Source organism: Siniperca chuatsi, linkage group LG3, assembly GCF_020085105.1.
Source record: "Siniperca chuatsi isolate FFG_IHB_CAS linkage group LG3, ASM2008510v1, whole genome shotgun sequence".
NCBI lineage: Eukaryota > Metazoa > Chordata > Actinopteri > Centrarchiformes > Sinipercidae > Siniperca > Siniperca chuatsi.
In genome coordinates, this window is record NC_058044.1 from 23,423,042 (window position 1) to 23,450,978 (window position 27,937).

The window sequence follows — 27,937 nt, forward strand, 5'->3', positions numbered from 1 at the left end:
GGACAGGGATAAATTGATGAATTCATTCATTTAAAATTTTGCGAGAGAAGCTGCTGCGCATGATGCATTAACATCCTTATGCAAGATTTAAAATATAGTTTTTGGATGTGGTTTTCTTGCTAAACCAATTTAGTCAATAAAACCACAGCATTTCACTTACACATAGTTTCATTTTCGTTTTGCCAATGGTTTTACAAAAGCTTGACATCAACCCTTTCTTATTGTTGCAGTTGTCATTAGTTGATCTATAGGAGCTGTCATATATTCTGAATCACAACAGATTTGAAATTTGATTCATTCTACATTGTTGAACTTCCTATGCATTACTCTGCTCACTGAGCACCTCTAGTTGAACATAACAAAGCTTATTATACAGTAACCAGACAGTAATCACAACTTCTAAACAACAATAACATTTTCTACATGAACCAAATGTTCATGAAAAAAAAGACACACAGACAATGAGATTAAGACCATTACATTTTAATCAATGCAGTGTAACATTGTAACATTTACACCCCTTATATCTCGTAGCAGTGAATGTTTTACATAATAAGAATAGAGCAAAATGCAAACAGAAAAGAAGCCTTGAGTTTCACTACTGCTGACATCCAAAGACCTCATACTGCTGGACCATCTCCTCCATGCCCAAACAGGTAGATCTGTGTTCCTCAATTTGACACTCTGCTTCTGTGGGCCAGTACTCGATCCAGGTTCTCTCACCGAGTACATACTGAAACCTGAGGAGACCAAAGTGAAAAATACATTGGGTTTTTATGTAGCCAGCTATCTGTAACACGCTGGAACATAACATGAAAAAACATAACTCCCCCCTTCCCACAGAAAAATCCTGTACATTTAATTATTTAATTATTTATCATTATCATTATCATTATTTATTAACAGTAACACAGAGTACAAGATAGGTGAACTTAATTTAGTATATGATTTAGTAAAAGAAGGCAGTGAAACAGTTAAAATGTTTAAATGGAGACAATATTATGAGGGGAATATACACACCACGCATATGCACATTCACTGAAAGAACAAACTTACGATTGATTTTGGTCATCTCTGTGAATATCTTTGGATGTGCCCATGATAAGGTAGGTTTTGCCCGTCCCCAGATTTAAGGACTCCCTGCAGTGCGGGTAACTGAGGAATGTGCGCAGTTTACCCCGAGGACCCACATCATAACTTCCTGTAATTAAAATAAAGGGGAAGAGAGACAAGGTATTTATGGATTAAATGCATAGCTAAAGGTGCAGTATAAAACATTACTGTTGTGTTCTCACATATTCCCAGTGGAATCATGCTTAAAGGAATAGTTCAACATTTTGGGAAATATGCTTATTCGCTTTCTTGCTGAGAGTTAGTTGAGAAGATTGATACCACCCTCATGTCTCTATAGTAAATATGAAGCTACAGCCAGCAACTGACTAACTTAGCATAAAGAGTGGAAACAGTTATTCTTAAGGTGAGACACTACAGGCAAAAACATAGTTTTTTTTGCAATGGTCAGTTTTGAGATTTTGGGCTAATTTGCTTCCATAACATGTCTTTCAGACCAGTGGAAAGAAAACACCCAAAATACACATTTAGGTGTTTATTTTTCTACACTTTGTCTATTTGGGTCTGTAGATTTCTCCTAAATTCACCAAAAGTTAGCATTAGATAATGCCTCATTTGCATATTTAAACATAACATTTCAGAAAAACATTTCTAAAAGCTCCTGCCTCCCAAGAAATCGTGGGTTTTCGATTCCCGGACCAGTATAAAAATAATTGTCTTAATGTAAGTAATCAACTGGATGAAGTGAATGGTTGTCTTCATGTTGATATCACTGTCCAGGGTTAAGGCCCAAAGTTTTACCCCTAACGGGACCCTGGATGGATTTCAGAAAAAGTATAAAAATAATTGTCTTAATGTAAGTAATCAACTGGAGAAGTTTCATGTTGATATCTATTAGTTTACTTTTTAACCCTATTCACATGTAGTGTCTTGCGAAATGTATGGAATTTTATAATACATATCTTTAAAGGCTGTATTCTCAAAATGAGTTTTTCTCAAACTCTGAGCCAGAAATCTCCACTTCAGTAGCACTTAAATACACCAAACTTTCCACTATTATTCCCAACTATATTCTGAAGGTTTTTACAGAGGGGTTTGTTTGTTATAATAATAACAAACAAACAATAATGATTTATTTTATTCCTAAACACATGGCGAAAATGGATTTGTTTTATGGCTGTTGACAGTATTTTCTGATTCTTGGAGTGATTAAAAGAGAGATCCAAAATTCCCTCTGTAAAAACCTTTGACTCTAATGTCAACAAAATGAAATAAGAATGTTGAACCTGGCTTTATCCAATGTTCAGATTTCTGTTCTGGAAATGTATGCAAATTAGCGCAGATTTAATGACATAGTGCCTCATTTGCACATTTAAGCATACAATTTCAGATAAAATGTAATAAAAAAATTGTCTTAATGTAAGTAATCAACTGAGGAAGTTTCATGGTGATATATATTAGTTACAATTTTTACCCTATTTACCTGTAGTGTCTCCCCTTAAGTGTAAAAATAACTGTTTGCCGTTTTATAGGGGGCTATGTACTGGACTATTGTCTGCTGGTTTTCCTGGCAATGCAAGCTAAGTTATCTGGCTGCTAGTGATAGCTCCATACTTAGCGTACAGATGTGTGAGCGGTATCAATCTTCTCATCAAACCGTTTGCAAGAAAGGGAAGAAACGTGTTTCCCAAAATGTTGAACCTTTCCTTTAAAATAGCCAAAAAAATTTCTGTCTGACTGGAAACACCATTGGACAATTTCAGAAAGAGGCAAAAGAAATATTATGTCACGTTTACTTTAGAAACATTTTAGGGAAAATATGAGGGGTTAGTAAATTTTTGGCAGTTCAAAGATTAATACCTTCTTTGATGACTTCCAGTACCCGCATTGTGTAAATATCAGTGGACAAACCGTCTGTAAATTCTTCCAGTCTCACTTTGTACACTGAGGAAAGACAAGTTGCAGATTGTTAGCCTCCTTGCTTGCTTATTCTCTCAATCTCTTACTCACATAAACATACACATCCATTTTTGGGGAACAAAGTGCTATATACATGCAGTCCATTTACACTCTCTTACCAAAATCTATTTTGCTGGTCAGTGTGCTCTCACAAGACTTAGCTGTGCGCTCATCATTGCTGATTTTTCCCTTCTTCTGCATACTGCAGTTCTCTGGAAATACACAATTGGCAAAAAGTAACTACATAACTGTTGACATGATTACATAAGCACATGTGCATGTGTGTGGATGGGCTGATGGGTGAGTGCAGCTGTATCTGTCACAATTTAACTATGTGTTGTGTGAGTTCTAAGTGAGTTCTTTAGCTAGACTACCGCTCTGATTCTACAGGATCCTGCAAGTGCTTGTTGCCTCTGACAGAAAGTAGCAATGATTATGATTTACTGTAAACCAAAGTCCACGACCATCTCCATCATTAGATCTTAAATGGGCAAAATTTACTGGTAGTATACCATACATGAAGATTAGTTCACCCGTCACAAGGAGTTCTACTAAGCCTGAGAATACAGTTGTATATTGTCCTTTCTAAATAATCCTGATGATGTCATGAATGTTTGACCATTATAATTACTAATCACTAATTACTACACTAATTATTATTATTATTATTATTACACACTAATTACACATCACTAATGATGGTAAAGTCTGTCTGTTGGTCAGTTGGTCCACCACTTACAGACAGTGGATTCACTGCAATGGATTAATTTACAAATGAAATTTTTTTAGAGACATCCTTGGTGCCCAGAGGTTGAATTCTAATGACTTTGGTGATCCCCTGACCTTTCCTCGAGTGCCACCAGCAGGTTGACATTTTTGGCTTTTAGTGACATGTCTCTATTTGATGGATTGCCATGAAATTTGGTTCAGACATTCATGTTTTTCCAAAGGGTATGTTGTAATCACTTTGGTGATACTCTGACTCTTGTAGTGCCATCATCTATTTAAAATCTTAATTTGGGCAATGTTTTTGTTTATGACAAAAAACACCTGAAAAAAAAGAATGGTATTTCCATTAGTGTGCTAACATGCTAAATTAAAATGGTGGCAATGATAACCATTATATCTGCTAAGTGTCAGCACGTTAGCATGCTGACACTTAGCATTTAGCTCAAAGTACAGCTGTGCATAGGTATAGCCTATAAGAACCAGTGGCATGGCTGACTCTAATCTGATCGCTAATCTTGTTTAATCTTCTCTCAGCCTTAAATCCCCCAACTTTATTTAGGTACAATAATATATTTCTGTAGTTTATAGATAATGCAGGATGATGAGCCCCAAATAACTGATCAGTGCTCTACCTCGATGGAGCACAATGTTAGCATTGTGTTTGGGTGTTGGTTCAATAATTTCAGATGTAACAAATTCATGTTTACAGTAGATATATTAGGTCTTCAGTTCGACATCATCTTGTTTACCTTCAGCACATGTGCATTCATCATTTCTACAGAGCCGCAGTAGCTGTCCAGCTTTCCTCTCTGGGTGGTAGAATTTCACACAAGGTGTTTCTGCAACAAGAAAGAGCAATATTTGAAAAGTACTTTGTGCTAACTGCAGTGCATCAGAAAATGTACATTAAATACTTTCAAAATGTGATAACGCCTGCTTATCCACTATGTTATCTACTCTGACATCTACTGACAGCAGTGAAAAAATCTTGAAGCTCATGGAGGTAGCATATGTTTCTAAGTATCTTTGAGACTCACGTTCATAGTATTCATAGACAGACACAGCAGCTGGTTGTAAGACGCCCACATTCAGCTTCTGATGGATCCTAAAAGTGATCTCCTCTGGTCGTGTGTGAGAAACCTGTGGAGAGATGTGAAGCAAAGGTGAGATAAAGAAAAAAAGAACAAGGCAGAGAGAAAAAGTATAGCGGTAGGAAACACTGATGACTTACTTTATCCAGGTAGATGATGAGTGAGCCTCTTTCTGACAGGACTGTGTTCATCTCATATTTTGCAATAGTGCGGGCACGTCCTTTGGACAGCTACACACACAAACACACATCGTCAGACAACTCTCTAAACCATAAAACCCATCTTGGTTCTCCTGACCATAAACTTTTGACCTGAATGTGTGTATCTGTAAAAGTTCTTACTAAGTCCAGGTCATTTGTGTTAACAGTGAAGCCCGTTAACAAGCCAATATCCAAGATTGACATGGTTGCATCGTGCTCCTTGTCCTTATACCTGTACGCAGAATGGACAAAATAATTAAAACAACAGCATAAAGGAGATGAAAGAAAGAAAGAAAGCAAAGCTTTTCATCAAATGTCCTTTAAGAATTTAGATGTTTCAAATACAATTTAAACTAGAGGGAATGGGCAGCTCAAATGAGCTCAGATGGGTGTTAAAGCTCATTCTAAAGAATGTTGAAGAAGTTTACACCATCATATTTTTCTGATTAAAAAAAGTGAAATGCGGGTGGATAACGAGGAAATCAATCAAGCACACAGAAGGCAGGACAATAAAAAATTATGAGAATGACAGAAACAGAGGAAAAGAAGTGAAGTAATGCAGGGGTCATAGCTGGGTAGAAAATGTTATGTATAAAGCCATGTTACTGTAACACTCCTCAGTATGACCTCTCGATTGTACTTACAAAACCTCTATTCTCAGCTTGTATATCTTCTCGTCCTCATTCGGATTTCTCTAAAGGAACAAAACATTTGATGAGAATTTAGTTTATTCGTTTTTCTCATAAAAGAAAAATATTTGGAAAGAAGATAGACAGCAGATAATGACATAAAATAGACAAATACAAGCAGACAAACATAAAATAAGAACAAATAAAGACAAATAGATAAACAGAAAGAGAGAGAGGGAACCAAATTACCTGGGAGGAGCTGCACTGTCATGTTAAACTTCTGACAGTCACTTTCCTTTTCTTTAGGCAGAGCGTAATACAGCGACACCATCTGTCACATTGATAAAAAAGATAAGATAAGAGGCATCCATCTTAAAACTATAGTCCACACCTGGCTTTTGGCCAGACTTAATGTATGAAATATCGAAGGAATCGTCATGTCAGTGTTGCTAAACAGAGATGGTTGGTTGTTTTACTATTACTTTTATCAGGTAATATACAACCTAACCCTGGCAATGTATTCAGACACCACCTGAATTTAAATCTCTGTCTGGTTTAAAAATTGCTCATCTTAATGTGCGCAGCTTGTTATCAAAAATGGATATGATTAGAATGTGGGTTAAATCAACAGATGCGGACATTGTCATTGTCATAAAGATATTGACATGGATGGATACAATGTTTATTGTGCTAACAGACCAAATAAATGTGGCGGTGTTGTCATTTATGTGAAAAGTAAAAATTTCATGTATCTGAATCAATCTGCAAGCAATTGGAATTTCTGGCATTGTTTGATTGTTGTTCCGTGTCATAAGCACATGCCTTAAACGATGTGTTGCAGTCTTTGATGCACCTTTTATCCAGACTAAATTATAGTGAAATTGTTAATGGTAATTGGGCTTGGCTTAAGACAGTATCTGATGATTTTAAATATTTTTATGATTCCATCTAACTTACCTAGTTGATTAATTCACCCACGTCCAAATCTTAAATGCCCTGAGAAGTCCACCTTAATTGACTTGATTTTGTTCCTCATAAATTTTCAGCTGTTGGTGTTTTTTGCAATGACCTAAGTGACCATTGTGTTGTTTCTGCTATCAGGAAAACTAAGGTCCCTAAATTAAAACCATGCGTCATTTGTAAGAGGAATCTTAAAAATTTTAATGAACAGGGGTTTTATCATGATTTGTTGGTTTGATGGTTTTACGCAAATCATAAATACACATGCCCCATTCAGGAGATACAGAGAGCGTCATAACCCCTGGTTTTCCCCTGAACTAACAGATGCAATTCTTGAGTGTAACCCGGCTTGGGCTAAGGCAAGGACAATGAGTTCTACCATTGATTGGTTTGTTTTTAGACAACTAAGAAACCAATGCTCCTCCTTTTAGATTATTTGTCTGTCAACACTAAAAATATAAATAACCCTAGGAGATTTTGGAAACCATAAAATCCCTTTCTGTGAGCATTTTAACGAGCATTTTATATTTTCTTGCTCTCTGTTTGACTCTGCTTGCTCTTTGAAACCTTTTTTACCTTACAGTGGAAAATAATGTAATACCAAGGAAATGGAAACCTGCTTTTGTTCTCCCTTTTTTTAGGGGGTGTCTCAACTATTTTAAATAAGTATGGGCAAATGTCTAAATTATCAGTACTGGCTAAAATTCTTGAAACTCTTGTGAGTGATCAACTGAAGGAGTTTTTATACACTAATGCTATTTTATTGACATATCAATCAGGCTTTAGATAAAAACATAGCTCTTTCACAGCAGCACTGATAATGCTAAATGACATTTCTGGTGCACTTGACAAGAAGCAACATTGTGTAACACTCTTTATTGATCTGTCCAAAGCTTTCGACACAGTTGACTATGGTGTTTTAAAACTTAAGACTTCTTAACTCTGTACTCTGGAGCACGTAGTCGCTTGGTTCTCAAACTACTTTAGTAATAGGTCTGTACATTAGATATGATGGTCTATGTTCTCATATTGTATCCGTCTAGAAGGGTGTACCACAGGGCTCTGTATTAGGTCCACTTGTGTTCACTATTTATATAAATAATCTGGGTCAAAACTTGTCAGATGCTAATTTAAAGTTTTATGCTGATGACACTGTCATATACTTCTGTGCAGGCAGCAGCCAGGCAAAGGACCACACTACAGCTGCTATGTTGCTGTTTGCTGCTGAAAAAAAGACCCACTGGATACCGGTAAAGACAGAGCCGAGCTGACACTTGTATCCACAGGCCAGATTCTACTGTTGCTGAAGCGGAGGCTGGAGCCTCAGCCTGGGCGAGTGAGTACAGATTGTATGGGAGTTCCTGGGCTAAAAAGATTTAGCAAACAGTAGTAATTGTGTTAGTAGTAAATGTCTCCTGGTGGATCTGTGAACAGCACAATGCCAGACTTTCCTGTAACAGATCCGCCAAGATCGTGCACCATGGATCTGGGCTTGGAAGAAGCCGCTCGTTATTCAAGATGATCTGCTTACTGGCTGTGGACTTGGCTACCAGCCAGTAGCCAGGGCTGGGAGGGCAGTAGCAATAGATCACGTCGGTGGCAAGCACTATTGGACTGTACTTGATTTTTCCACCAACACTAGAGTCTGGGGTACCCTGTTCAGCTTCTCACTATTTGTCTTTCATTTTAAAAACATCATCAAAAACATAAATTGTTATTTTTTTAAGTCTCTGTCCTTGGGCTACTACACTGCTCTCCCTTGTTGAACCTGAATATTGAAATCTAGCTATTGAGTTAAAGCACCAAGAGTTCCTAGGCTCTTAAAAACCTAAGCGGTGTTGTTGGACAACCTCGTAGTAAATACCTGGGTATTTTGATTGTTGACTCCCTCACTTTTAAGCCATATGTATAGTACCTGGTGAAAAAGCTGAGGCTAAAACTGAGTTTTTATTTTTCGAAATAAGTCGGGTTTTTCTTTTGTAAAAAAAGCAACTTGTTGCTGCCACTTTTATACCTGTGCTGGACTATGGTGATCTTTTATATACAGTATGCATATCTCTGCTCAGTGTCTTTGTATGGTTGATACAACTTACTATGCTTCTTTGAGGTTCATTACAAATTGTAAATCTCTGACTCACCACTGTGAGTTATACTAGAAGTATTGGTATACTCCCCCACTACCTATGTGCCTATCACATTTGTTCTCAGGACTTGATGCTCTCTGTCCCAAATACCCGTACAGAAATTGGAAAAAGAATATTTGTGTATTCTGCACCCTCAGCATGGAATACATTGCAGAAGGACTTGAAACTCAATTAATTAATTGTGGTAAATGCTTTTAAATCCAAAATGAAAGAATCAGCGGCAGATTCCTTAGGATCTCAGTGTTTTTAATTCACCTGGTTACGCAACTGACTCCTAGAAATTTCTCTTTTTTGAAAGGTGAGTTCCCTATGCTGTTTAATTTATTTTGTCTCCTTTTGTGTTTTCTATCTCTAACTATGTGTTTTTATTTTATTTATGCTGCTGAATGTCTCCCAGGCCAGGTCTCCCTTGAAATTGAGATTCTTAATCTCAATGGAACTTTCCCGGTTAAATAAAGAACAAACATATATTTTACTTACTGTCAGCGTTGCTTCTCCTGTGCCTGTTGCAGTCACTTTCACATTCTGGTTTATATCATTGATCTGTGGGAATTTAAATATGAACACACACACACACACACACACACACACACACACACACACATACACACACATACATACATACATACACAGGAATCAGCAGAAGAAACATACAGAAAACAACAAGAATGATGACATTAATGATCCACTGTGAGTTTGTTTATGTATGTGAGTATGTGTTCTCACTTTAGATGTTCTCGTGGCATAGTGGTTGTCCCTGTTGAAATTGTACTTGTCAGGTTTTGACCGGCCTGGCAACAAGATATCCACATTCAGATCATACTCTGGTTCTTTAGCATTGGCCCAGTACTCAGCAACAGCCTGATACACCATTATAGTAGCCTGGAGAGGAAAAGAGTGAGGGGGAGAAAACAAGACTAAACAATAGATAATTAAGTGCAACTGCACTAAAAACAGCTAGACGTTCATAACTGTATCAAGATGAGAGTGGGGTCTGTGTTACCTGAGTTGATCCATAGCCTCCATCCACCTTCTGCTGTTTTCCAAACCATCTGACAACAGGTCCAGCTTCTTCAAAGGCCTTTATTAACAGAAGGAAAGTAAATACTTGAAATGTTCTGTGGTTGACTTTGCATTGGCTTTTTAAAATAACTTCAGTGGAAATAGAGAGAAGTCCTGATTCTGATTCAGTGATACTGTACTTTACATGTAGATTACAACCTGCTAGTTTCCAAAGCACTATCGAGTTTCTAAATCAGTTTGTCCTATTATGACACAATCAAACTGGAGAGACTTGAAACTGTGATTATGCAGTGCAGGATTTTCAAACCAGTCCCTTGTTTTCCTAACTCAAGTTCTAAGTCTAAGTCATTGTAACTCCTGCAACCAAAGGCTAAATAGAGGGGCAGAAAAAATACCTTCAAATATCTATATATAATCATAAAGTGCTCTGGAAAGTGGTCAGGAGTAATGTAAAAGGTCCATAATATTTTGTAAATGAGCCAAACAACTTGAATTGAACTTGAACATTATTTAAAATAGTGTAAAATAGTGTAAAACTTCACCGACATTTTGAGGCAGTGAAATTACTGAGAGACACATTTCACTGACTTGTGTTTCTAAACCCTCTACCCTTTTGGTGAGTAGCATTGATGATGACATCCTGGTGAAACACACACAAGTGGGACATGCTCACCTTGGCCTTGACCAGAGCCAGAAGAGCATAAGCTGTGGCCTCCAGTGTGAAAACACGTCCCTTAGGTACCGGCCAGTGGGACAACTCTGAGGACGACACACACAAATACACCGTATAACATCTGGTGAAACACACACAAGTGGGACATGCTCACCTTGGCCTTGACCAGAGCCAGAAGAGCATAAGCTGTGGCCTCCAGTGTGTTTTTATTACTATGCTCTACCTGGAACGATCTTAATTCACTATTAATTCCCCAATACCTAATCTTAAAGTATTTAATCTCATAGAAATTAAATAAAAATAAAGTAAAATGTGCTCACTTTTGAGAATTATAACTAATCTTTCTATCCTTGTAAGGTCATTTGGTTCTCAAAAGCAAAGATTCACATGTACAAAGACCAATACAGATATGGATATTTGAGAGATGAAAAAAATCTGATATTTGATTTTTAACTTTAACACTTATAATGATAAATAACTAAATTTCGTTATTCGAAAACAGGACACTTTACAGTTGAAAAATTACATTGTCAGTTCTGGTGGACAATCAATGTAAATGAGACACTGTTTCTAAATTACCTCAAACACATCATTGGCATTTCTGTACTCAGCTAAAATCATCCCATAATATCGACCATAATAATGTGTTGGTAAGGCTCTAATAAACTTATTATAGTAATTATTCGTGGATGTGTAATATCTTTAAATATACAGACTCTCTTTCTGAATTTTAGTTTAAGACTGAAGGCAGTGTGAAAGCACCTGGGGAAACAAACTTGTAGAGGATCTCCTTGTTCAGTTTGTTTTCATTGGCCAGGGCATAAGACGTCATGGCAACAGCATATGGGTTGGTGAGGCTGGGCAGACGCCCCTCCAAGTAGGCCACTGCTTTGTCTATACTGCCTGGGAGACTCTGGACGGAAGGAAAAGAAAGGAAGGAGAAAGGAGAATAGGAGAGAACAGATTGATAGCAGGGTTTTCAGTGTGAACATAAAAGTCTGTGAAATGGGTCAGATAACTGTAAGCCATCAATTTTAAATATCCACTTCTGTTCAGGAATGTTGTAGCATTTGATCCTGGTACAATAGCTGAGACCGGATTGTATCGTAGCAAGATGTTTTGGTACCTCGCTTCAACACGCCAACAATCAAGTGACCACCACAAACGAGGCCTCATTACGTCACACTTGTGCCACAGACGTGTCTGTGGTATGAATATAGGATGTCCTTGTCAATCTGGTACAATATTTTAAAGCAGAGATGTAGACTGTAGATGAGTGGTCAGTTATTATTATTTATAATACAACCTTTATTTAGCAAAATACCAATAAATGACAGCAGTGAGACCTGACTCACTGTGTCATCATGGTCTTGGATTTAATGCTTCCAAACAAATGCAATACCATTGGCCAGCAAATGTCCTGTTTTTTGTGTACCTCTGTCTGAAATGAAGACCCCATTTCAAAAATTATTAAGAATTTCAGTGGTAAACCTGCCCCCAGAACGGAAAGCTTGACAGGAGTAGCAACAGTAACTAATGGGGGTGAGACTTAGCAAATGGTCAGTTGCTTCATAGTGGTTCGATTTTTAAGAAAGCTTTCTTTCACCCGTCACTGGTGTGGAGTCAGTAAATGAAGAAATGAAACAGGTGAGAGAAAAAGAGAAAACATTGTATGGAGGTGAGGTACTCACATTAACAGTGGCAGCACACAGTGTGCGTGACTCCTGCATGGCAATAAGGCAGAAGGCTGTCATGGAGGCATCTGAATCTGTGCCTTGTACATCACCCTACACATACACACAAACATGTTTTTATTCATAGGATAGTCAATGATGTAATTGTTTTCATCGTGATTAGTTTTTTTTTTGCATCAAGATGACGCACACGCAATACGCTACTGAGCACATATCCAACTTCTTTAAAAATGCCGTCTGGTTGCTGTGTGTTGAGAATCAGAAACTTGACAGCGTCACAGATGATGTTGCTTTGCACTGCCACCAGACTGTTGGCCATGGCAAACACCTTGGCAACATAGGCCGTCAGCCTTAGAGAGGAGAGGAGAGGAGAAGTGTAATAGTATAGTGGCATTTATTTGCACAAGAAATACACCCATCATCCTCACAGTCAGAATCTAAGTTAAAGGAGGATGTGCAAATAATTACATAGGAGTTCTTGAATGTTTGGGTGCCTCACCAGGTGCTACTTTGGCGATGGGCCCACACAGCAAAAGACCCATCATTTTTACGGTAGGCAAGCTGGTTCTGGTAGCCTGGACAAAACAAAACACACAACCATTTTACTGACTGCCATTCAACTCTACTGAATTTGATCCAATTTGGATGCCAGTTTGAAGAGTCCTGTTACATTTTTCCCTGTGATTATAGCATCTTTCAAATTATTCTCATGGCATAGGGTTTTGTTTGTAAATGGTAAATGCGCTTGTCTGTCTTTTACAGTTGGCCTGTCATTCACCCATTCACACATCATGCAAGGTGCTGTCCATCGGGCGCAATTTAGGGTCCAGGGTCTTGCCCAAGGACACTTTGACATGTATACAGGTCAGGAAGAGCTGGGGATCGAAACGCCAACGCAGAGAATAGTGGACGACCGCTCTACCTCCTGAGCCACAGCCGCTCACACAGAAGTAAAGAAATAAAACAGTCCTGGTAAAAACTTCTGTAGTCTATGTGTTGCATTCAGACCATTTATTCCCTATTTATTTGTCCTTAGCTTTGATCTGTGGGGCAGGGGTAGCGTACATTGCTGTCTACCACACTGTTCTTTTTGATACCACTTCTGCCAAGTCAGAAACTTTAAAATCCCATACAGAGGGCCATTAATAAGATTTCCACTATCTGTGCTAATAAAAACATATGTGTGAGCCTACCAGTCTTGATGTGTTGGAGGGCTTCGTTACGTTTCTGAAAGCCCACAGTTTCCCACTGGTTGGTTTTGTCCAAATACGTGGTTGCAATGACAGGCAGGGTCATGCTGGCCATGTTCTGCTCTCCACAGCCGTCAGGCTGTTTGATCAGACTACCCATAGAGTTCCCACTAATGGCGTTTTCCACCAGTGCAGATATTTGTTCTCTCCCTGCATGCACACACACAAACAGAAAAAACTAAATGTTATAAATCAACGGGAAAAAACAATTAAACAAAAATGTAGAGGTCCCCTACCACTAGTGAGGTGATCATTTCCCAATAAGAACAATAACAGTTTACACCAATGCAGAGTTCATTGTACTGGCACTGTATCACATAACATGTCCGAATATAACATTAAATCTCACCTGTCACAGAGATCTGTGTGCTAGTAGGCGTGCTTGGAACCAAATCTTTCTTAGGAATTCCACTGTTGATAATTTCTTCTTGTTTACCAGCTAAATGGAGAAACAGTGGGCATGTTGGGGGATCAGTTAGTCAGTGATAAAAACATAGTATTACTAAATGATTATATAATGTAGCTCTTTAATGGGTAAACTCACCTACACCATTTTTAGAGGGGTCTAGAATTATAATTTGAGGAGATTTCACCAGTACACCTTCAGGCTGGAAAAAACAACAGTTAGGACAAACATCAAAACTATTTTTGAGTAATCTTAATATGCTGGTTTGTAACAAAATACAATATGGCTTTCTTGTTAAAATATTCTATCTTTGTCTGCTTCTTTTTCTTTTTATAGTTTATTTTGAAAATGATAACAGTATACATTTGCATCAAAGTTAAGCCCGAAAAGATGTCTGTTTCCCTATATGGACTTTAACACAGGTGATCGTTGTTTGTTTCCTGCTCTCAACCGACAGTCAATGTATTTTTAAGATGTGACTACAATTGTTCCCTAACCTTAACCACATGGTTATTACTATAACCGCAACGACAAAGCTCCTGAACCCAAAATGTAATTCTTTTCCTAACCTTTACCAAGTTGCTTCTTGTGCCTAGGCCTAACCAAAGAGTTGTCACATCATAAAATAGATAATTTTTCACCTTTAATTTGTAAGGATTTTGGAAGGCACAGATAAATTCTGTTGTCCTGCCGATTGTGGCCTCAGATCAGAAAACGCTCCTATGTGTCTTTCTAGATGGCGTGTACAAACAATGTGTTTTAACATAATTTAATTTGAAGGACTTGTTGAATTTGACTTAATTTTACTCTCAAGCAAGTGGCTACATACAACATCCTGACTGAAGTCCAAATTGGTTGCAACTAGCTGAAAGTAGCCACACATGTGGCCACCCACTACATGGAGTGTGCTTCTCTTACCACCACCCGCAGCATCTTCATGATTCCATCATTGAGCGATGAGTCTTTAACAGCTGCTTTGACCTCAATGCGGTATTGTCCGTCCTTCATGGGAATAATGATAAAGGGTACAGATCGTGTAGTTTGGGGCCCAACTCTAACCTCCTGGCGATACTTTCCATGTTTAGAAGCTGCACTGCACACATTCTCCTCCTCAATCAGATCCACACGCACCTTGAAAACGAGACAAAGATGGAGAAAGGTACTGAGGTATGTGTAGTTGATCAAAGATGACGACTACCCATAGAGTGGATAATAAGGATCATAATCATTAGTTGTATTTTAGGTGATCTAACAATGTTGCATTCTTAATTTCAAGAAATTTAATGCTTTACATTGTTTCCTAGAGGATCAATTTGATCTTGAGATTGTAAATATGGCAGTAAGGTTGCCCCAGTGTTCTGGGACTGACCATCATGTGAGCAGCTATCATACTTATCAAAGACTGGAGGAAGGATTTCATTCATTATCTTTTTTACCACTCGTTATATGTCAGTCCAATACTCACTGTCCATTTTGCCCTTTTGTTTGTAAAGTTCTGAGAAAAATATCATGGTCTCATTGGCTCTGGCCTGAAACACCAGAGCAGAGTAACAAACTTACTGTGGCAGGATCAGGACTGTAGTTGTGGAGGATTGCCTTAACTTCTAGCTGCTCTCCACGGACAGCAGAGTACGGCAGTCTGAGATCAATGAAGAATTCCTTCCGGACAATTACCTCTAATGGTTTGCCAACACAGATTCCTAAAGATGAGAGGGAAACAAAAAACAGAGACAGAGAAAATAAGTGTGAGGGATGGGAGAGGTTTATGGTTAGAGAGGTAGAACTAGAACACAACACAACTTTTAGTCTCTCACCGTGAGTTCTTGACAAACTAATGCCAGTGAACTGCCAGGTTGTGATTGAGTCTTGCAAAGGAACATTTTTCAAAAATGATGTGGTGTCACTGAAACAAAGAAAAGTGTTAACACTAAAGGGTAGCTTTAAATCCTAGTGGTGTCATTAATGAAGATATCAGTGTATTTTTGTGTGTATAGGTTTCTGTTGACTCACCAGTTAGGTTTTCCCTCAGGGCAAGGAGGCAGTTTGATATCTGACCACAGCCAACTTTCAGGGAATTTGGTACGAGAAACAATTTCATTGCTGTCCATGTAACTGTTGTCATCCTCCTCACCTAAAGTGTCATTAAAAAGGTATTATTTTGATTGTTTTATACCAGTATAACCATGGAAAGTGACCACCCAGTGCTTCCCTCCATCCCCGTCTCTTACTGCGAGCCAGTATGAGGTTATCCTCCTTCTTCTCAGCTCGCTGGCTTTCCATCTCCTTGCAGCAGTGCAGGAAGGCCTCCACACAGGCTGCACCGTCCATGATGTACTCGCTGCGCGTCTCACAGGTGTATGAAACGGGGGTGTCCCTCATGGCATCCAAACAACATTCACGTTGCAGTTGGTCATTATATTGACTCACTGGAAAGAAAGAGTGTTGTGGAGGAGAGGTGAGAAGGTATGAAACACAAGAAGGGTGGACTGGAAAGTTGTAAATAAAGCATATTAAAATAAGGCAAATTAAAAATAGTAAGTGTTCCTCTAGTTAAGTAAAGTCAGTTTTATGTATTTACATGTCCTTTATCCTTAGTACTTTGATTTGAATAAGGAAGAAATAAAAAAAATAGAGAAACCTGCCAAAGGGCAAGAAAGGAGGAATCCCTCTTCCTCCAATGTTGGACATACATGCAATAAGCATGGCAGTATGAAGAAAAGGATTGACATATTAAGTAAATAAAATATAAAGTAAGAGTTTCAGCTCACTTTAATCTTTCCTCTAATACACAGCTTGGCAAAGACGAGTATTGTAAAAATCTAAATCTAAACATTTTGGAGAGCCTGAGCTGTGTGGCAGATGATGTGTTTAATGGGTAGTTTTGAGCTGTGGTTCTTACCTAAGCTGGTGGTGACGTCCATTATAGTAGTGGCTCGTTTCCTCCTGCTGGGGGCCGGACATTTCAATTCTGGAAACACAACACAGACAAGATCTTTAACAGAACCAAACAAGGTTGGGCTTTTTTTCTGCATGGTATAATTGATGTGATGCTCTTAAAAATCAGAATAAGGTAATTTATCTGGTTGGACACATGGACAGTGTGGGTGTGAGTAAAATGGATCTACAGTTGCATTTCTTATTTGTTGGACTGTTAAAACATAATATATGACAAAAGCTTTATTGTAAAAAATATTTGTTTACATTTTTAACAGCCCTAACAAAACAGAGGGAACCATGATCAGCTCATGTGGCACTCACCACGGTTAACTGTTGAAGCCAAGATGGAGCTACCTCAAAGGGTCAGTTCAAACAAAAACATATTATCTCACTTACCCCTAGTGGTATTTTGCAGATATTTTTTTAATATCCCCAAAGTTTAAGATATCTGTTGCTGAGATTCTGGCTCCACACCAAAAAGTGGTGAATGCAACTTTGTTTGTGGTGCTCACAACACTGAAAAACTACGTTAAAAAACTGAACAGCAACGAGTAATTTCAGAAACAGTGTCAGTGAAACTATCTGCATACTCATACATACATACATAATAACACAAAAGAAAAAATATAATGTAATTTGGGTGAAAAGACCCTTTAAGATGCAATTCCTCTACTGTCCACTAGATGCTTACATTAAAAAAACAAAAAAAACAGCACTTGAATGATGGTGATGAAAACCCCAAACTTCTACATCCACTTCTAGTGATATTTCATTGGTACAATATTAAAGCCTAAAGAGGGCGTGTTCAGGGAAGGGAAGTATAAAGTAGTGTCACCTTGTCTGTAGGGAGTCCCAGAAGCCGTGTTGGACTCAAACAACAGCCCAGCATCATAAAACACACTCATACTGTCCTTCCCTCCACCTGGTGTGCAGCCTGTATCATACTTCTCTACTATGTCCCACACCTGAGCAGGGTGGAAGTCATTCATACACAGAAACACAGCCAGACAAGGCTTAGGGTTACAGTATGTAAAGTAAACAAACATATCTGAAAACTTAAAATGACAGTTCTGATATGACATTAGAAATATTTACATAAATAGCTTTTTAAATTAAACTCCTTTCAAATATTTTCAAGGATAATTGTTAAATAAAGAAATTGCCTTTTTCTGGGTGAGGCGGTGCTTATTGTTTAGGACGTAGACGCCTTTGTCAACTGCCACCAGTCCCACTGTGGCCTCTGGGTCTCCAGTGACCTTCAGACCAAACATCCTGCGAGGCTCATAGGATGGATTGGGTCTGGTTGATTCCAGCGTCAGCTAAATGTAAAGGGGAAGTCAATGAATGAGACATGCAGTTTTGTATTTATTAAAGCAGTTTCATACATAAAAATATGTCGTAGAAATATACAACTAACTTGTAACTACAATAATCAGTTTGTGAATGGGTGTCTTGTCTTCCTACTTAAACGCTGCTATATCAGTGTTGAGTATCTCACCGAGCCCATGCAGGAGTCTTTGCATCCACCCAAATGGAGTCTGATACCACTTCATTGTCATTCGTATGGTAGTAGGCTATGATGCGGAACGATGGCAGCATTTCTTTGGTAACGGTGACTATCAGGGATATCAATACTTGACCTTTTGTTTTGTAACGGCCATTTTTCACAAGCTGACCTCTGCTCAGGATCTAGGGACACAGATTTACACATCAGCACTTATCTGACATGAGTGTATATACTACACTGACTTCTAAAAGCAACACAAACACAAGCAAACACATGTACAGGTGTAAAACAGCTCTCACCAGGTATGTGATGTCATTGTCTTGATTTGGCTGCCTGTTGAGGTTGAGGTTGATTTTCAGGTTTTCTCCAATTTCCAGCTCAGCTGCATCCACACCTGCAAAATTGACATGTTGCTATGATTGCTAGACACTGAAAAGATATAGTGCATGGTACATACTTTGCCACTGCCACCACCACCGTTTTTTGTTTTTTACTATCTGATGTCATATCAGGATGTTCCTTACCTATGTGGATGTAGTTGTTGCCTTTGGTGGTATATGGGAGAGCTGTCATGGTGGCTGATGCTTGCCTTTCAGGTAAAATATCAGGATCTTTGGTCTTTGCCTGCAATTAAAGACACAAACAGTTAAATAAATAATACATGAAATGTCTCAAGTCTATCCTATCATATCGTGGCCTGGCATTATTTAGCCTAGCAACATAAAATTGATTAATGGAATAACAAAAAGACATCTAAAGAATTTTCATATAATAGTATATACAATGTTGGGACTCCACAGATGAATTCATTCATAATGAGGGAGCCGCACACCACCTGAAGGACCGCAAAACACACCGGTGTCAGAGGGAAAGACTACTTTAGACTAAGACCATTTCATAAATGTTTATAGGTTACATTTGATAATTTTAATATAATAGTTTTGCCTCACTTTTCACGACGGTTCTGGATTGTTATCATATGATGACCCGTCAATCAACCCAGGACACTTCGCTCAGCCCTGAAGCCTCTCCTGAACGAGCAAAATTAATAGGACGAAAATTACTGCGTTCTCTATCGGGGAAAATTTTACCCGCTGGTGCTTATAAATGCCCATTTTTTAAAATCTGGCTTTATATTGACAATTTTTAACAACATGGGGTGCTACGTAACACACTTTTAGAAAAAGTCAAAGACTGGGGACTTGAATATTGTATTGAAACAAAATTACATACAATCGAAAAACAGCAGCAGTAAATTTTACCCATTGGCGGTTCTAGTGTTAAAGCTGTATTGTTCGATTTTTGGCCACCAGGGGGCAGAAAAACATCAACATGCACAGCCTCCACATACTGTCACTGGCATATGAAATTGGTTGTTAGCAAAAAACATCTACTTTCATATCCAGCAGACACAGAATCATATTAGCATTCATTTGGAGTCATGTTTATGGCCACCTTTCAAATTTAAGTCCAATATTCACTCTCTTTTTACCTCTGTTTTGGTATCATTTGGAGTCATGTTCATGGCCAAAGATGTCTTGGTCTTTAGCTTGAAAATACTCAGCTAAAGTATGTTCACCATTCACATACTGTACAGTAAATGTGTCACAGAACCAAAACAATGAGCTAGAAATGCTAAAATCTGTATAGAGCTGCAGAGTTGGGTGATAGCTCTGCTTGATTTCACCACTACAAGTGAATATAAAAAAATGCTTATTAATGTAGGTTTAAGCTTCCATTTGCCAAAGAGGCTTTAATGCAAAAAGGGTAATATTTCAGAGACTCACGGTGATTGTCAGTGTGTTAGTCCTTGCGTCTATATTGATGGTAAGCCTTGCCATGCCATTGGCTGCAGTGAGGCCTTGCACCTGTCCTGGATCGACCACCACTGCAACACCTTGTGCCGGAGTGTCATCAGGATTCACAACTTCAACCTGTCATCAGAAACACAAACAGCTGAACTATCAGAAAACGTCTAAGGTTTTATTAAAAGACATTTTGTTAAGATCAAACTAATGCTATGTTTTTCAGCAAAGTGCACTAGCTGTGCACTGAGTATTATGACTTAGTATATTGTGACCTAATAATGGCAGAATTTCTATTTTTCACTGGAATCTCATCTGTTCATCCAAGACAGATCAAAATAATGCACTTAACAATTATAGTTATTAGAGGACTATTAAACAGCGTGTGACTTATGTTTTCGAGGTTATACTGCCATCTGTGTTTTCAAAGATTGACTTTAAGTGAAATGTTTTCTGTAAAGGATATTTTATTAAAGAATAAATAAAGCCATACTTTTTCTGTCAATTTATATAAATCTAAAAAAGTACTTTACCGCAACATCGAAGGACATTCCTGGTTTGAAAAATTTGGGCGTTCTCTTGAAGTGGATGGTGTAAGGTGATGTGACAATCTGGATACCTCTCAACTCTGCCTCCACCATTTCACCACCTGTGAGGTGATGCAGAAAAACAAACAAATTCCAAAAACAGAGTTTTTATTTTATCTATCTATTATTTTTTATTTTTACATCTATTCACTTTCTTCTTCATTAACTGATACAGAAAAACATATCCTGTTATGATGTCTTTATTTTATTTTTTTCCCTGTTATTCTTGTTTGAGAAATTTTAGACACTAATAATATTAATAGTTACTTTGACCCTTTGAGATGCTGAATGAGAACGAATCACACATGATCAAACATACTGAACAGACCCAAACACTCTCTTTCTTACCGCTCTCCGTCAGCACACTGACAGCTACAAATAAGGAACTCCCCACCAGTTTGAGGATTTCTGGGAAGGTCTGTGTGATGTGCTCTCTCTTCAGTTTGACCACTCCATTACCTCTCTCGATCTAATGTGACATAATTTAAAAATGCATCTTGAAATACAGTAAGTGAACAGTTGGAGGTACTTTACTAAATGTGTAAATTCTTATGTCAGCCTGGCTTTCTTCTGAACATCCTAAATACTTAATATCTGTAGATGAGAATGCAACAATTCAACTGAAATAACTGCAGACGTCTGAACAATAGGAACAGATTTTGCAGATTTTGTAGCACTGGTAAAGGCCAAGCTGTATAAGACATACTGTATAAGACAGAATGAACAATCAACTGACAAAGTGACAGACAGAAATACAGCAAAAGTGTAATTATGCGCTCACCGGCACTCTCTGAAGAGAGCTGGGAAAGCTCTTCTTTTGACCCTCTTGCATAACCCCAAATACCACATAGGCCATCCCATCCACGTCTTCACCAAACAGATACCTAAACCACCAGAGAAGGACATATTTAAGCCCACAATGAAGTAAAACAGGACAAATCAGCCCCTCCTCCCTCTCACAGCAGTACCTGCAGGTGAATCACAGCAGTAGCAGAGGGAGGAGGACAGAGGACAGGAGATTTTGATGTCAAGAATATTAGGCTATTTACTTTACGGAAATTTTAGATTTTTTTCCAGTGAGATATCATTGACTTTGTATAGTGACATTTCTGTTGTAAACTTTACTGTTGCTGCTCTAGAAACAATATTTAGTTATATTTAAAATATAAATCAATTCTAATCCTGTTCTGAATTAATTATTTTTTTAAATGTTGTAGAAAAGGTTTCAGTCGTAGTCATCTGGACACTGTTTTCAGAATCAAGACGTTTCGGCTCCCATCCGGAAGTCATTCTCAATTGTGAAAAAATGGAACGGGAACTCAGGAATTTAAGTTACTCTGTGTTACATAAGCCCTGCCCTCAGGAAGGAGTCTACCTGAGTATCTGCTGATTAGCTAGTTTCACATGAAACTGACCTAATTGTTACCATGAAGGCCCAGTAATCAGTAATCAGGCCTATTGTTTTCTGGCTGCACCTCCCTCATCACTGTTAAGTACCTGATTAGCATATGATTGGCGTGACCATGGTGCTAATACACTATGGTAAACTTTGGGCAGATTGAATCTCAGACCACCATTTCTGTTCAAAGAGGGGTTTTCTTTTTTAACAAAAATGGCTTCCTTGACACCCCGTTCAAACCAACTCTTCTCTCTACTTAGAATCTTCACCTCGCTGTCTTCAAATGTGTGGTTTGTAGCTTTTAGATGCAAACAGATGAAACCAACAGATGTGAAAGAAGTTCAGAGGCTATTGGGTATGGTAAATTACCTGGCCATGTTTTGCCCACATCTCTCTGACCATTGTGAGGTGTTGAGGCAATTGACACACAAAGACTGTGAGTGGAACTAGACAGCACAACACGAGGAAGCATTCCTCAAACTGAAATACACTATTGCAAATGCTCCAGTGCTGAAGTATTACAACCCAGATGAAGAACTGACCATACAGTGCGATGCCTCAGACACATGTTTGGTTGTAACACTCACGCAGAAGGGTAAGCCTGCCACATTTGCAAGCAAAGCACTCACACAAACAGAGTGTGGCTATGCCCAAATAGAAAAAGAGTTCTTAGACATGGTATTCATCATGGAAAAGTTCCACCAGTACACCTATGGCAGTAAAGTTACTGTTCAAAGTGATCACAAGCCATTAGAGACCATTGTGGGAAAGCCACTACTGAATGTGCCCAAAACACTGATGAAAAGAATGGATGTAGTATATGTATGAGGAAAAGACATGTTGCTAGCAGACACCTTGAGCATAGCCTATCTTCCTAATTGAGAGGAGGAGAACGCGATCCGTGTGACATCTGCAGGTCAGATCTGTTTTCGTATGACAGCAAGGACCACATCATTACTGCAGACTATTATTCAAATTTTTGGGAAATAGACTGCCAGATACAAAGTCTACTACAGTGATGAAGAAACTGAAGGCCCATTTCGCTCGCCAAGATATCCCTGATACCGTCATTTCAGACAATGGACCCCAATACGCATCCCAAGAGTTCCAGAGATTCAGCCTACTGTGGAAATTCCAGCATAAGACCTCATCACCAGGCTATCCTCAGAGCAATGGTAAAGGTGAATCAGCCGTGAAGACAGTAAAGAGACTCATGCTCAAAGCTAAAGCTGCTGGACAGGACCCTTATCTTGCGCTTCTAGACCACTGCAACAGCCGCCGTACCAGAATGCTACTGCCCACAAAAGCAAGTTTTCAGCAGCCAATAGTCGAACGGGCACAGCAAGTATTGTAAAACAAACAATGTCAGTGTGCCTACTACGACAAATCAGCTAGAGACCAAGACACGCTGAAACTGGGTGACTGTGTGAGAATACAGCCACTCGAACCCCACACTGTCTGGAGAATAGGCAATTTTAAGGAATATTTACTTAGCCAATGTTTGTGAAATGCTGAACTGTGAGCTGTGCAAATACATACTAACTGAAAGAGGAAATATAACACTTGAGTTCTCAATAGATTAAAATGTGCCTTATAATGAAAATGTTTGTTATATTGCTATTAAGAAGAGATTTTGAGTTTTATTATTTACAATGAGGTACAAGTCAGACATTGGGTTGTTCTAACAGTTATTCTGAAAAGAGAAAAAAACTCAAAAGAGAAAGGATGTAACAATAGGAACTATAGGAACTGTTTAGGTATATGTTGCAGTAGATCTGCCAACCTGTGTTGTTGTTGCAACACAGACCTGTGTGTAGTTGCACCTAGAGGGAACAGGCTAAGCAAATGTAAGGTAAACACGTGTAATGTCAATCTACCAATCGAACCTGGTCTCTAAAGCCACAAAACAAAAACCTTCACATACGTAGCTTTGATGTTGACGGTTAGCTCTTGACTGTCCACGTAGAAGAAGGCGCTCACAGGTGTCAGTTTAACCTCAAAACTGGGCAGCACTGAAAAATTAAATGAGTTATTTCTGTGTGTCCAATCAGGTAAAAAGTTAATGTTATGCGTCTATATAAGTTTCAAAAGTACAGGTAATGAAGGACTTACCATATTCTTTGACCTCGAACTCTGCAGAATAGCTCTGCTGTGGGTTGCTGTGGAACTTCGCCACTACCTTCCACAGTCCGGGACTACAGACACACACAAGAACACATATTTCAATAATGAAGCAAAACATTTAAATATTCACAACATTTAGAGACTGAAGTTAACACAAGAATCAGACTTCAGACTGCATCAAGTTATTAACATCTTACACAAATTAAGATGTACACAAATGAGCTGCTGCCAAGGACTTGATGTTTATACTGTCCTACAGAGAGCAGTAACTACAGAAGCATTGAAGTTTAGAATACATTTTTCAGGTTGGCCGTCAAATTGCACAATAGATACTACAGAATGATTGTATTACCTTTATTTGGTGCCTTTTTAGGCTGATTAGTTTAGTTCATAGTTTATAGGAATTAAATGTATTTCTGTTTTGTTGTGCATGTCTGTCTATTTACAATTCATATTTAGATCTAAATAGATAAATTACTCTACAATATTAAGGAACAGTTTGCAGAGAGATGGATGAGAAGATTGATACCACTCTGTTACATATAAAGCCAGCAGCCGGTTAGCCTAGCACTGGACTGGAAACAGAGGCAAACAAAAACAAAAGCCTGGCACACTCACAAAATGTGTCTATTAGTGTGTTCAAAATCGCATATTAAATATTGCGTACTAAATTAATGATTTATTATGCCATTACCAGCAGACTGTTTACACTGGCAATACATCCTCTCTGCATCACATGACTGAACTGATCACATTACCGGTCCCAGCTACCAATATGTTATCACAAATTTTAATCAATGTAACCTCTCCCACTAAATTGAATATATTCCAGTATATTTTTAAGGCAAATTTTAATTTATATTTTATTGTTAAATATTTCATTTTTCTACAGTACATTATATATGTGAGCTCCTGCGTTTTTCCTCGTACCGTACCTTAACATCCTGGGTCCTGAGTACCTACTAGGTGCTTCTCTGTTTCATGTTCACTCTCCATCATTCGTAATTAATTTACCGCCATAGCAGTCTGAAGAGACTAAATTAATTATGGAGCAGTTGAGTATGGCATACACACATGGCATACTCAGAAATTCTTGCTAATCTAGTATACATCCAGGTATTTCTCGCATACACAAATTCACACACTATGCAGTTGGAACGCACTACATACTCAATTTTACGTCATACTTAGTATGAATAACATGAATAGTATGTTAATATGCGATTTCGAACAGAGCCTATTATTATTATTATACTATGATTTCCACTAGAGTAAAGATTATTTTTGTTTGGAAGTTGTCCAAACACTAAATTAACAACATGGAAATTAATTTTATAAAACATAATATAAACATGTTAAAATATACTTTGCATAATCTTAAATGATAATTATTATATTGGAAATATTATTATAGTGCATGGATAACAGGTGAAGTCAATTCAAAACATGACTTGAATGCACCTGTTATACATGTTAAAATGTAAATTCATCACTGAACAACAAAGATAAAATTAGATTCAAATAAGATAAAATAATCACCTGACAATTTCAGCAAGTTGGAAATCTCCGGAGTGGATCCCTGATTTTAGAGAGACTGGATCAAGTGGTAAAATTATGCCTTCAGGGGTCTAAAATAAACAATATTGAACAACCATTAACAGTGAGCCATGGCAGTTTAAAAATTAATTTAGTAAATCCATGCTATATTTTGAGTCTTTTGTCTAAAATCCATGAGCCTGATTAACATCTGGATTTACACCTTTTTCAGCTAAGTCTGTCCTGAAGGGAGCGGCTGCATTCAATATGCAACTCAACCACTAGAGGGATGCATGCATTTATTTACCAGTTACAGCTGATTATATATTACATTCAATTCTGTGCTTATCAAAGATAAAATACAATACCACAATCTCAATGGCAATAGAAGCATCAGTTTGGGTTGCATCATCCCTCTCTACAGGCTCCATACGGGGCGTCACTGCAAACATCCTGTAATGAACTAACATAGAGAGAGAAAGAGGTTAAGTTTGCTGCTGAAGGTTGAAGGAAGGTGTATCTATTTTGAGTCATTTGATTTTTAAAGAACTTTTTCACTCTACTATTCCACTTATGTCAAAGGAAGGGCTCATTTGACTGTAATTTGTAGTTCAGTCATTCATTTATAAAAATGAAAAACTGTTTAGTCAAACTGATAGAAATAGATAGTGTGATATATTTTCTACGGTAATATCTTACTTACTTATGTAGAGACATTCTCACAGATGTAGGTTTGTTTTTCAGTATTGAACTCACCTTTGCTGTTGGGGGTGTAGATGGTCTTGTCAGTTTGGATGAAGATGTACCCAGACTGGAAGGACACTAACACGACTTTCTCCAGCAGTCGGTCAGGGAACTGAGCTTGCAGGTACACATACTGCTTCATGTTGGGATCCTTACTGAAGTCACCAGCAGGGATCTGAACCCAGTGTGCAGAGATACAACAAGCAGTGTGTGAGGAGCAGGTATATCATGTGCATTTCTGGATTCTAGATCTCTTGATTGTGGTCATGATAGAAAATAAAGCCAAGTAACTGTACTGTATAACATACACTAACAGTATTTCATGTACCATTATTTGTCCGAGCTCCTGGAAGTTTTTTGCACTGGTGAGGGTCACAGATGTAGACGTCAGCCTTTTGGTTTTGGTTGGATGGTTCATCACGCTGATCTCAACCCTAATGTCTCCTCCTGTGCAGTCTTGACACTCCACAAAGATGTTTTCTGCTGTCCCTACCCGTAACAAGTTGGGGGCAGACATCACATTCCTGCAGAGCAGTAGCAAAAGAGAAAGATTAAGAATATAGTCATTGTACAGAAAGGACCACATGCTGTGTAGGATGTACTGACAGATATGTTCTTTTAAATTATATGTGTTTTAGGCACAATAAACCACACACATAGTAACGGAGGGTTGACACTGTTCATACACATGATTTACAGATGAATTTGTTTGTTTATTGTGCATGTTTTAAGAGCAGACCCCTCAGGATTATCTTGGACCCTTTGGGGGTTCCAAGACCCAGATTGAGAACCACTGTTTTAGAGTCTGTGTGTTAAAGTTTCAATTTACCAAAAAAACAACAACATATTTGCTCAGATGAGGACCATGAGCTCCAGCATGGACTTTACACATAATGAGTAATCTATTGATTATCTTGATAAAGAACCAGCACTGGATCAATGCAACATTTCATCATGGCTCTGGACTCTGATGTGTCTGGCGTAATGCATTACTGTGCTAACTCGAACTAAATCTAGGCCAACTTACTAGCATCATTTAAGACACAAACTGCAAATTGGACAAAAGCTCCTCATTATGTAAGACACAGGTGAGATGGGACTGAGTTAAACCGAGTTTTGTATTTATACACTTTTTGAATTGATTATAAATGCAGAGAACCCCTGATATTGTTGTTGCACCCATTTCAGTTTAACCGATAACAATGTGAATATCAAGAAGCTGAACAAAGAAACAGTATATTTTAGCTCTGTTTTCCGTGAATTAATTCAAGTTCAGGGGGAATGTGTCAAAGAAAGGCAGGTCTACTTACAATGGAGCTCCATCAGCCAGAGAAGTGAGAGAGGCAAAGGCCAGAGAGGCAAGCAGCCACAGCAGAGTCCTACTCATCCTCCTACCTGATCCTGATCTGCTGTCAATGTACACTGTTGCTCTGCTGCAACTCCACTGCTGGCTCATCTGTCCTCCTCCC

The 27,937-nt window shown here is 38.3% G+C and overlaps 1 protein-coding gene across 1 annotated transcript; it reads right to left on the bottom strand.

Annotated features, from left to right (window-relative positions):
- Positions 1–467: 467 nt before the first annotated feature.
- LOC122873341 (complement C3-like) lies at positions 468–27,937 on the bottom strand. The gene is given in 44 exon segments (XM_044189948.1): positions 468–740; positions 1,057–1,201; positions 2,932–3,015; positions 3,150–3,242; positions 4,509–4,598; positions 4,797–4,899; positions 4,991–5,080; positions 5,192–5,282; positions 5,695–5,744; positions 5,921–6,010; positions 9,264–9,326; positions 9,510–9,665; positions 9,787–9,864; positions 10,480–10,565; positions 11,242–11,392; positions 12,171–12,266; positions 12,364–12,523; positions 12,673–12,748; positions 13,367–13,573; positions 13,773–13,862; positions 13,968–14,031; positions 14,748–14,960; positions 15,390–15,529; positions 15,644–15,732; positions 15,840–15,960; positions 16,058–16,255; positions 16,729–16,797; positions 17,602–17,731; positions 17,930–18,085; positions 18,265–18,287; positions 18,290–18,455; positions 18,573–18,667; positions 18,798–18,897; positions 20,061–20,207; positions 20,612–20,727; positions 21,014–21,134; positions 21,447–21,549; positions 23,989–24,076; positions 24,177–24,259; positions 25,728–25,816; positions 26,093–26,187; positions 26,481–26,643; positions 26,797–26,992; positions 27,779–27,937. Coding segments are annotated over 44 exon segments (5,052 nt in total). The 5' UTR covers positions 27,925–27,937; the 3' UTR covers positions 468–598.